Source organism: Sus scrofa, chromosome 11, assembly GCF_000003025.6.
Source record: "Sus scrofa isolate TJ Tabasco breed Duroc chromosome 11, Sscrofa11.1, whole genome shotgun sequence".
Classification (NCBI taxonomy): domain Eukaryota; kingdom Metazoa; phylum Chordata; class Mammalia; order Artiodactyla; family Suidae; genus Sus; species Sus scrofa.
This window is the reverse complement of record NC_010453.5, coordinates 25,733,138-25,745,218: the sequence shown is the minus strand read 5'-3', so window position 1 is coordinate 25,745,218 and position 12,081 is coordinate 25,733,138. Positions and strand designations below refer to the sequence as shown.

General features: G+C 43.9%; 1 protein-coding gene across 4 annotated transcripts in view; it reads left to right on the top strand.

Moving 5' to 3' along the window:
- WBP4 (WW domain binding protein 4) overlaps positions 1-10,010 on the top strand; it is a 37,347-nt gene extending 27,337 nt beyond the window's left edge. For 3 of the 4 annotated variants that reach the window (XM_021065642.1, XM_021065641.1, XM_021065643.1), the window contains exon 10: positions 9,639-10,010. In XM_021065642.1, coding sequence (XP_020921301.1) covers positions 9,639-9,849 — 211 coding nt within the window. In that variant the 3' untranslated portion in view covers positions 9,850-10,010. The remainder of the gene's footprint in view (positions 1-9,638) is intronic. The other variant, XM_021065640.1, reaches the window with a different exon arrangement.

Here is a 12,081-nt window from a genome sequence, read left to right as displayed (position 1 = left end):
AGGCTTGGGGTTCCCAAGTGGCTCAGTGGTTCACGATGGTTCACGAATCCAACTAGGAACCATGAGGTTGCAGGTTCGATCCCTGACCTTGCTCAGTGGGTTAAGGATCCGGCGTTGCCATGAGCTGTGGTGTGGGTTACAGACGCGGCTCGGATCTGGCACTGCTGTGGCCCTGGCATCGGCCGGCGGTGACAGCTCCGATTCGACCCCTAGCCTAGGAATCTCCATATGCTGCGGGAGCGGCCCTAGAAAAGACAAAAAGACAAGCAAACAAACAAACAAAAGATCTAGAAGGCTCTTAGCGACTTTAAGGTGTATAATACAGTGTTACCGTAATCACTGTGCCACAGATGAGATCCCCCAAACTGTTCTTCTTAGTTATAACTGGACGTTTGTACCTGAATCTCCTCTTTCTCCCCCGCCCCTCAGGACCTGATAACCACCTCTGTACTCAATTTCTGTTGAGTTGGGGTTTCTTAGGTTTCACATCCAAGTGGTACCCTGCAGTATTTGCCCTTCTCCATCTTAACTTACTTCACTTAGCACCGTGCGCCCCAGGTCCTTCCATGTGGTCACAGATGGCAGATCTCCTTCCCATCTCATGGCTAAATAACATTCCACCATGTGTATCTACCGCATCTTCTTTATCCATTCATCTGTTCCTTATCTTGGCTGTTGTGAATACTGCTGTCGTGAACGCCAAGATACAGGTATCTCTTCAAGATTCTGGGTGTATATCCTTTGGGCTTATATGCAGAGGTGGGAATCTTGGATTCTATGGTAGTCCTGTTTTTAACATTTCAAAAAACCCCCATACTGTTATCCGTAGTGGCTGTACCAGTTCACATTCCTACCAGCAGTGTTAAAGGTATCTATTTGCTCCACATCCTTACCAACACTTGTTACTTCTTGTGTGTCTTAAATTATTATTAAAGGATAGTTGATTTACAATGTTATGCCAATTGCCAATTTCTGCTGTACAGCAGAGTGACCCAGTCATATATATATTCCCCTTCTTATATTATCTTCCATCATGGTCTAGCCTCAGAGATTGGATAGAGTTCCCTGTGCTATACAGCAGGACCTCATTGCTTATCCAGTCTCAGTGGAATAGTTTTTGTATCTACTAACCCCAAACTCCCCATCCATCCCACTCCCTTCCCGCTCCCCCTTGGCAACCACAAGTCTGTTCTCTATGTCTGTGGGTCTGTTAGATAGGTTCATTTGTGCCATGTTTGAAATTCTACATGTAAGTGATAGTATATGGCATTTGTCTTTCTCTTTCTGACTGACTCCATTTCGTTCGGTAATCGCTAGTTGCATCCATATTGCTGCAAATGGCATCATTTCGTTCCTTTTTGTGGCTGAGTTCATGCCATTTTGTGTATATGTCACATCCTCTTTATCCGTTCATCTGTCGATGGTCATCTAGCTGCTTCCATGTCTTGGCCATTGTAAACAGTGCTGCACTGAACATAGAGGTGCGTGTATCTTTTTGAATTATAGTTTTGATGTGTGCCTGGACAAAACTATAATGCAAAAAGATACGTACACTTCTTGTCTTTTTAATACTAGCCATCCTAAGAAATACGAGATGATTTTGCAGTTTTGATTCACTTTTCCCTGTTAGTTCGTGATGTCAAGTACCGTTTCATGTACCTATTGGCTATTTGTGTGTCATCTTTAGAAAATGTCTGTTCTGGGAGTTCCCATTGTGGTTCAGTGGGTTAAGAACCCAGCGCAGTCTCCGTGACGATGTGGGTTCAATCCCTGGCCTCAGTAAGTGTGTTAAGGATCCAGTGTTGCCACAAGCTGTGATGTAAGTCCCAGATGAGGCTCAGACCCAGTGTTGCCGTGGCTGTGGCGTAGGCCTCAGGTGCAGCTCTAATTCGATCTCTAGCCTGGGAACCTACATATGCCACAGTGCTAACTTTGCTTTAAGGGAAAGAAACCTCTTTTGTTTGATTCCCGTCCACTGCTGCTTGTGCACTGCTTTCAGGCCTTCTCATCACACCCTGGTCCCTTTCATTGGTCTCAGTGCTCTCAGACTGGTTTTGGGTTTTTTTTGTTTTTTTTTCATTTTAATGTTTACTTTTTGTTTTTTTTAGGGCTGTACCCCAGGCATATGGAAGTTCCCAAGCTAGGAGTCCAATTGGAGCTGCAACTGCTGGCCTACGGCACAGATAGCAAGGCCAGATCTGAGCCACATCTGCAATGTACACCACAGCTCACAGCAACACTGGATCTGTAACCCAGTGAGCAGGGCCAAGGATCAAACCCGCATCCTCATGGATACTAGTTGGGTTCGTTACCACTGAGTCACAATGGGACAGGTTTTAGAGAAATATATTCTCTGTATGACATCGTCTTTAGATCTGCAATTCCTTTTCGTGGTCCACTGAATAAATCCTAATTTCTCTAACTCTCAAAAAAAAAAAAGATAGAGTTCCCCTTGTGGCTCAGTGGTAATGAACCTGACTAGTATACTTGGGTTTGATTGATCCCTGGCCCTGCTCAGTGGGCAAAGGATCTGGCATTGCTGTGAAGCTGGGTGTAGGTCACAGACACTGCTCAGATCCTGAGTTTTCTGTGGCTGTGGCATAGGCCAGCAGCTGCAGCTCCAATTCGACCCCTAGCGTGGAAACTTGTATATGCTGTGGGTGTGGCCCTTAAAGAAAAAGAAAAGAAAAAAGTGTCTATTCAATTACTCTGATCATTTTTTAATGGGATTATTTGGGGATTCTTTTGTAATTGGGTTATATGGATTCTTTATGTATTTTGGATATTAATCCTTTATTGGATGTATGATTAGCAAATGTATTATTCCACCTTTTCTCTCTTTTTTTTTTTTTAGGGCCACACTCGCAGCTTGTGGAAGTTCCCAGGCTAGGAGTCAAGTTGGAGCTACAGCTGCCGGCCTACACCACAGTCACAGCAACACCAGATCCTTAACCCACTGAGCGAGGCCAGGGATCAAACCCACATCCTCATGGTTCCCAGTCAGGTTCCTTAAGCACTGAGCCACGAAGGAAACTCCCCATTCCACCTTTTCTTTTGTTGATTATTTCTTTTGCTTCTGAGAGCTTTTTAGTTGACTTAGTCCCACTTTTTGATTTTTGCTGTCACATCCCCAAAACCATTGTCAAGCCCATTGTCAGAGCTTTTGCCTTATCTTTTCTTCTGACAGTTGTACAGTTTCATGTCTTATGCTTAAGTCTTTAATAAATTTTGAGTCAGTGTTTGTGAGTGATGTAAGATGGGCTACAGTTTCATTCTCCTGCATGTGGTCACCTGCCTTTTCCAACACCAATTATTGAAGAGACTATGTATCCCCTATTGAATATTCTTGGCTCCTTTGTCAAATAGTAATTGACCCTACATGTGAGAGTTTATTTCTGGGCTATCAGTCCTTTTCCATCGGTCTTTGTTTCTGGTTTTGTTTTTGTTTTTGTTTTAGGTTTGCCTCTGCAACATATGGAAGTTGCCAGGCTTGGGGTCAAATCGGAGCTGCAGCTGCCAGCCTATGCCACAGCCACAGCAATGCCAAATCTGAGCCATGTCTGCAGCCTACACCACAGCTCACGGCAATGCCGGATCCTTAATCCACTGAGCGAGGCCAGGGGTCAAACCCACATCCTCATGGGTATTAGTCGGGTTCTTAACCTGTTGAGCCACAACTCCCTATGTTTCTGTTTTTATGGGACTATGACATTGTTTTGTTTAGTTTTGCAGTCTAGTTTGAAGTCAGGCACTGTGACGCTCCTGGCTGTGATCCTTCTCAGGATTGCTTTGACTGGGGATCTTTTGTGATTCCATACAAATCATAGTATTGTTTTTTTCTATTTCTCTGAAAAGTACCCTGGCATTTTTATTGGGATTTCTTTAAATCTGCAGATGCCTTTGAGTAGTAGGGACAGTACAACAGTACTAATTCATCTGATCTGTAAACACAGGATATCTTTCCAGTGGTTTGTATTTTCAATTTCCTTCCATGTCTTACAGCCTTCAGTTTATACCCCTGTTACCTCCTCAGTTAAATTTATCACTTAGTATTTTATTGTGTATGATGCAGTCTGAATGAGACTATTAATTCTTTTTTAGATGTTTCGTTAGTGTATGCAAACGCAACAGATTTCTGTTTTTTTGATCTTGTGTCCTTCAACTTTACTGAATTCATTGATTAGTTCTGACAGTTGGCAGGTGGGTGTCTTTAGGGTTTTCTAGGTATGAGATCTTCTTATCCTCAGAGAGAGAGAAATCCTTTTCACTTTGGATGCCTTTTTTTTTTTTTCTTGCCTGATTGCTCCGACTAGGACTTCCAATACTATGTCAAATAGGAGCGGTGAGAGTGGGCACCCTTGTCTTGTTCCTGATCTTGGAGAAAAAGCATTTAGACTTTCACCGCTGAGTATGATATTAGCTGGAGGTTTGGCATGTGATGTTGGGATATGTTCCTTCTATTCACAATTTGTTGAGCATTTTTCTCAGGAAAGAATGTTTTATTTTCTCAAGTGCGTTTCTATTGAGACAAGATTTTTACCTTTCATTCTGTTAATGTGCCGTATCGCAGTTGATTTGCAAATGGTGAACCATCCTTACATCTCAGGGATAAATCTCACTTGATCATGGCGTGTGGTCCTTTTAATGTCCTGTTGAATTCAGTTTGCTAATACTTTGTTGAGAACTTTTACATCTGTATTTTTCAGGGATATTGGTCTATAATTTTCTTTCCTTGTGGTGTCCTTGTCTGGCTTGGATATCAGAGTAATACTGACCTCTTAATGAGTTTAGGAGTGTTCACTTTTCAGTTTTTTGGAAGAGTTTGAGGAGGATTCACAACTCCTTTAAATCTTTTGTAGAATTCACCAGTGAAACCATCTGGTCCTGGCCTTTTTTGTGTTGGGAGATTTTTGATGACTGCTGGTTCAATATCCTTGTTACTGGTCTGTTCAGATTTTCTATTTATCATGATTCCTTTTTGGTAGGTTCTATGTTTCTAGGAATCTATTCATTTCTCCTAGGTTATGCAATTCGTAGGTATGTAATTGTTCATAGCAGTCTTTTATGATCTTTTCTATTGCTGTGGTATCAGTTGAAGGTCGTTTACTTTCATTTCTGATTTTTTGTCTTCTTTTTTTCTTAGTCTAGGTAAAAGTTTGTCGAATTAGTTTTTCATTTCAATAAACCGGCTTTTATATTTCTTAATCGTTCCTATTCTTCTGGTCTCTATTTCATTTTTTTCTACTCTGATCTTTGTTATTTCTCTCCTCCTACCCTGGTCTTAGTTTGTTCTTCTTTTTTTAGTTCCTTGAGGTGTAAAGTCAGGTTGTTTATTTGAGAGTTCTTTTTTTTTTTTTTTTTTTTTTGATCTTTTCAGAGCCACCCCCTCAGTATATGGAGGTTCCCAGGCCAGGGGTCCAATCGGAGCTGTAGCCACTGGTCTACACCACAGCCACGGCAGCGCAAGACCAGAGTCACAGCAACATGAGACCCAAGCCACATCCGTGACCTACACCACAGCTCACAGCTACACCAGATCCTTAACCCACTGAGCAAGGCCAGGGATTGAACCCGCTTCCTCATGGATGCTAGTTGGGTTTGTTAACTGCTGAGCCATGATGGGAACTCCGAGATGTCTTTTTTTTAATGTAGGTGTTTATCGCTATAAACTTTCCTCTTTTTGTCTTTTTTTTTTTTTTAAGGGCCACACCTGAAGCATCCATGGAGGTTCCCAGGCTAGGGTTCAAATTGGAGCTTTAGCTGCCAGCCACAGTAACACCGGATCTGAGCCACCTCTGCGACCTACACCACAGCTCACAGCAATGCTGGTTCCTTAACCCAGTGAGTAAGGTCAGGGATCGGACTTGCGTCCTCACGATCCTCGTCAGCTTCATTTCCCCTGAGCCATGATGGGAATTTGTAAACTTTACTCTTAAAACCTCTCTTGCAGCATCCTGGTGGTTTCGGTACATGTATTTCCACTTTCCTTTTGTTTGAAGATATTTTTTGAGTTCCCTTTTATTTCTTTTTTGACTTCATACCTGTTCATGAGTGTGTTAACTTCTATATATTTGTGAATTTTCCATCTTTCCTCCTGTTATTGATATATGGTTTTTTACCATTTTGGTCATAAAAAATACCTGGTATGATTTCAGCCTTCTTATATTTGCCAAGATTTGTTTTGTGGCCTAAAATAGGATCCTGGAGAATGTTTTGTGTACTTGAGAAGAATGTGTATCTTTTCTCTTGATGGTGTTCCAGAAGTTCCATAGGCTTTCTTCCTTCTTTACCCTATTTTTTCTCCTCTGATTGCATATTTCAAATGATCTGTCTTCAGACTCACTGATTATTCTGCTTGGCTTAGTCTCCTGTTATAGCTCTCTATGGAGGGAGTTCCCTTTGTGGCTCAGCGGTTAATGAACCCAACTAAGATCCATGAGGACGCGGATTCAATCCCTGGCCTCACGCAGTGGATTAAGTATCTGGCATTACCATGAGCTGTGGTGTAGGTCACAGACGCCGCTCGGATCCTGTGTTGCTGTGGCTGTGCCATAGGTTGGCAACTGCAGCTCCAGTTCAGCCCCTACCCTGGGAATGTCCATATGCCGCAGGTGTGGCCATAAAAAGAAGAAAGAAAAAAAAAAACAACTCTCTCTGTAATGCTTCAGGACAGTTATTATACTTGTTTGGTTCTTCTTTTTTTGGGGGGGGGAGCTTTTTAGGGCTGCACCCACAGCATATGGAAGTTCCCCAGGCTGGGGGTTGAATTGGAGCTACAGCTGCCATCCATGGCCACAGCCACAGCTACTCCAGACCCGAGCCACATCTGCGACCTACGCCTCAGCGCACAACAATGCCAGATCCTCAGCGCCCTGAGCAAGGGCAGGAATCAAACCCACGTCTTTATGGATTCTGTTCGGATTCATTACTGCCAAGCCACCACGAGAATTTCTTCTTTTTCATTTTTTATCTCTTTGCTGAATTTCTCATCTCGTTCTTGTTTTCCTGGTATCGTTAAATTATTTATCTATATTTTCCTGTAGCTCTTTATGCATCTGTAAAATAATTTGGAATTCTTTATTGGATAGTTCCTGGATCTTCATTTCTTTGGGCGGGTTCCTCGAGCTTTCCTGTATTCCTTTGGTGGAGACAGGTTTCTCGGGTATTGTAGCAGCCTTGTGTAGATATCTGCACGCTTGCAAAAGGAATCGCCTCTTGGAGACTTCTTGGACTGACTCCGATAAGCGCCCTCAGGAGGAGGGCGCTGTGGCGCCAGGTCTCGTGGGTACGAGGCACCGAATGAGGGGACATATGGCAGTGCTGGGTCCAGGGGCATGTGTTATTTCTTCAGCTCAAGGCCCCTGGGATCCAACAACTGTGTGGTTCTTAGCGAGCGCTGCAGGGGTTCTGCAAGGGCTGTTGGAGTCCTCAGCAGCGCTTCCAAGACCAGCAGCTCGAGACCAGGGCTGGCCGTGGTTGTGAGTAGCTCTGGTGGTGGGCACACCCCCAGCCTCAGATGCCTGTGCATGTCATGGTAGGGGCCAGGCAGGCAGCAAAGGCCAGGACCACCTACAGGTTCCCTGACAGCCTCAGGGACCCTGGCTATCCGTGTGCTCTCCTGTGGCTGCACAGCCTCGCGCTGAGGGTACACACGGCAGCGGAGGCTGGGGTCAGGGGCCAGGCCAAGGCCATGCAGTGAAGCGGATAACTGCAAATGAACAAACATGGTCATGCAGGCCACTGACACAATGTGGTCCCCCAAAGGGAAAATAAATTAGAAGGAGTTATAGTCCTAAAAAAAGACAGAAAAGTTAAACCGAAAAGAGAGTATTTCTACTCCAAGTGCCTGGTGCCTTGTTTGGCTTATAGTAGACATGCAGTAGCTGCTGTTGTTATTATCATAACTGCTCTAGATCTGCCATAGCCCTTCACACTTCTCCTGGCCTCCAGGAAAGGGTTTTCTCTCCTTTTTTCCCCCCAGAATCAGGATGAATGACTACGTGACCTGGGTTCTTCTGAGATTGAAGAGTATAGGTCTTCACTCTGCTCAGATGATTTTCTCAACTCTTAATATCTGGGATTTTTAACATTTAAGCCTCTTATTACTTTGTGGATTTTTTGTTTGTTTGTTTTTTGTCTTTTTGTCTCTTTAGGGTCGCACCCGCGGCATATGGAGATTCCCAGGCTAGGGGTCCAATAAGCCACATCTGCGACCTACATCACGAGCTGTGGCAACGCCAGATCCTTAACCCACTGAGTGAGGCCAGGGATTGAACCCGCAACCTCATGGTTCCTAGTCGGATTCGTTAACCACTGTGCCACGACGGGAACCCCGCCTCCCATGACTTTGTATTCCCTTCTCTGTCCTGTCATCAGTCTTCCTTTCCTGCTGACCAGGTAATCATTTGGTTTCAAGTGATAGAAACTTGAGTTACCTTAATTTTTTTAAAAAAGATTATTAAAAAAAAAAAAAAAAAAGATTATTAGTTCAGAGATTCCCCGGAAGGTTCGACCTACAAGCTGTAGAGGGTGGGGGCAGGAGTTGGGCTGGGCCTCAGGCATCACTGGAACCAGGCCCAAAACACTGGCAGGATTGTCTGTCCCCATCCTGCTTTTCTTTGCATGCCAGCTTTATTCTCCGTCTTTGCGGAACTCCTCTCTCTAAATAGGAGGATAGGTGGCTCCCAGCCGGTTTTATATCCTTAGCCACTAGGGAGTTAAACATATGATCTTTCTGGTCCGTGTTCAAAGAGCTCGCGGATGGGACCAGTGAGTGTGGCCTGACTTACTTGCTCTCTCTTAGACCAGTTGACCGTGTAGAGGGTGGGGGGCTCTCAATAGGCTCAGATTGATCAGGTACTGATCTCTGGGACGAGTCAGCTGAGTATGTACACTAGCCATGTGGGTGGTTGAAGGGCTGCTCCCTGGAAACGAGCTGCCAGGCAAAGAGTCACACCGAGTCTCCGACACCAGCACATCGGGATTCCGTGGGTTTCATCTTGCTCTGGGTAAGCCCCCAGAGTCCTTGGGAGTGCATGGCAAAATCCGTTCCCGCCGCTCCTTCTCACTGAGCCATCTGTGTACCTTACGCTGCTAATCAAATATAAGTACAGGCATTTCCTTCGGTGAGGGACCCAGCAGGAACAAAAGAACAGATGGGCCTTCTCCTCATGTAGCCACCTAAGCAGGTGCTTAGTATCTTAATTGTAAAATCAGTATTTTAAAATAGTTTCGTGCTCCAAAATGACTAGCTTCTGACTTCTGTTATTATTAGAAAGATGATCTTGTGGAGTTCCCATCCTGGCGCAGTGGTTATTGAATCTGACTAGGAACCATGAGGTTGCGGGTTCGATCCCTGCCCTTGCTCAGTGGGTTAAGGATCCACTGTTGCCGTGAGCTGTGGTGTAGGTTTGCAGACGTGGCTTGGATCCTGTGTTGCTGTGGCTGTGGTGTAGGCTGGCGGCTACAGCTCCAATAAGACCCCTAGCCTGGGAACCTCCATATGCCGTGGCAGCGGCCCTAGAAAAGACAAAAAAGAAAAAAGAAAGATGATCTTGCGACTGTGGTGGACTCCCATGTTATGTGAGAGTTTGTCTTATTCTGCCCAATAACGGTTTGATTTTTCCTTTCTGCTCTAGTGAGGAGGTAGACTTGGAACTTCCAAGCACTGAAAATGAATACATGTCCACTTCAGAGGCTGATGGTGGTGGGGAAGCCAAAGTGGTTTTTAAAGAAAAAACCGTCACTTCTCTTGGCGTCGTGGCAGATGGAGTGGCCCCCGTCTTCAAAAAGAGAAGAATTGAAAATGGAAAATCTAGAAATTTAAGGCAACGAGGTGACGATCAATAATTGTAAAAAAGCTTTTCGGACACCCTTTTTGGACAGGATGGAGACTCTACATCTTAAAAGCTCCTCCGTGTTTACTGTACAGTATCTCAAAGGCCAAAAATTTAGACTGACTCTAAATGTATTTTATGTGAATTTAAAATAAATCTTTTTTCATGTGAAACTGATTTCTGTTCCTAAAACGGAAGCCTACCACATTGCATTGTAATACAGTGTATTATGTTCAGTGTCTAAAAATTGCTAGTATGTCATAATATAAGATGCTATGTATCTGTTATTTTAAAACCTGGAAGAGTAAGGCCTTTATTCCATTTTTTCCTCATATGAACATCCTTGTACTGCTGCACTGAAAATGCATTACTTTTACACAGTGATATTATCCGAAACAATAAGAATTAGACCACACAGGAAAAGATTCACAGCCCGTGATGATTCCGTTCTGAGGCTCCTGGCAGAAGGCCGATGTAGAACGTGCATGCAGGGGTTCCTGTCGTGGCTCAGCGGTTAACAAATCCGACTAGGAACCATGAGGTTGCGGGTTCGATCCCTGGCCTCACTCAGTGGATTAAGGATCCGGCGTTGCCGTGAGCTGTGGTGCACGTTGCAGACATGGCTCAGAACCCGAGTTGCTGTGTCTCTGGCGTAGGCCGGTGGGTACAGCTCCAATAAGACCCCTAGCCTGGGAACCTCCATATGCCATGGGAGCGGCCCTAGAAACAGCAAAAAGACCCCCCCCCCCCAAAAAAAGTGCAGCTTCCCTTACTGGATTTAAGGTCAAGGGCCAAGAACCAGGACTGCAGCTCAGGTAGTGCTTCCTCTGGAATAAAAATTGGACTAAAAGTAGAGAGCTCTGTCTGCCTAGCTCAATGCAAAGCAACAACCACTGCTGAAGCATTTTCCCTTGAAGCCGAGCACTGTGCTAAGATGAACAAGACATACCCTGTTCACAACTTCTTATTCCCATGGAGCCCTTTTTTCCCTAGTCATGCACTCTGAGTGGTGGCCTTATATGTATTGGAAACTATTTTTTTGGATTTATTTAAACCATGTAGATGAAGGCTTGAACAAAAATAGTAAGGTCTCTGGCTTCAGCAAACGGTGTTAGTGTTCTTTGGACAAATCGGAAATTTCCCATTTCCTGCTTAAATGTCTGAAAAAGTGGGATTTTCTTATTTAATCCATTTCCCTTTATTATTCAAATTCTTAAAATTATATTTTTTATAAATTGTACAGTAGTTCGCATTTTGTAGTCAATATTTGTCTTTTTAAGGTTATTAGTGTCCATGTAAGAAAATGATAGCTTATTAAAAACCTTACGAAAGAGTGAATTAAATACTGGGGTTTTGTTTTTTCTTCTAATACAGATCAGCATCGCCTTAGCACTGGTGAGATAGTATTTGCAGACGTGTCTTTATATTTGTTCAGTGTCCTTATTTAGATATGTCATGAATGAATAGCATTATGGAGAAGTATTTTACATTTTTGAAGCCCATTTGTCATCTACCGTATGTAATAACCGGTATTTTGGTACTTGACTCTCTTCAGTTGGAAAAAATAATAAGACTGTTGTAAGTGGAATAGTGCTATATTTTACCCACGTATTTACTGGCCCATACAAAGTATGCAATTGAAGACATTTTAAAAACCATACTATACATCATTATGTAAAGTGTTTCTCTTTGTTTTTTTTTTTTTTTTTTTTCAGGGGCTGCACTTGCGGCATATGGAGGTTCCCAGGCTAGGGACTGAATCAGAGTTACTGCTGCTGGCCCACGCCACAGCCACAGCCATGTGGGATCTGAGCCACATCTGTGACCTACACCACAGCTCATAGCAACACTGGATCCATGACCCACTGAAGGGAGGGATCGAACCCACATCCTCATGGATGCTAATTGGTTTCTTTTCCACTGAGCCACAACGGGAACTCCCTAAAGTGTTTCTCTTTAGTGCACTCTTTTTGTTGTTGTTGTTCCTTTTTAGGCCACACCCACAGCCCATGGAAGTTCCCGGGCCAGGGATCAAATCTGAGCCAGAGCTTGACCTAAACCACAGGTGTGGCAATGCCAGATCCTTAACCCACTGTGCCCAGCCAGGGATCTAACCAGTGCCTCCACAGAGACAAGCCAGAAAATTAACCCACTGCGCCACAGCGACCACTCCTAAAATATCTCCTCTACATTTGTAACAAGACGGTATTCTCAGAAGTTTAAAGGAAGTTCTTTTTTTTTTTTC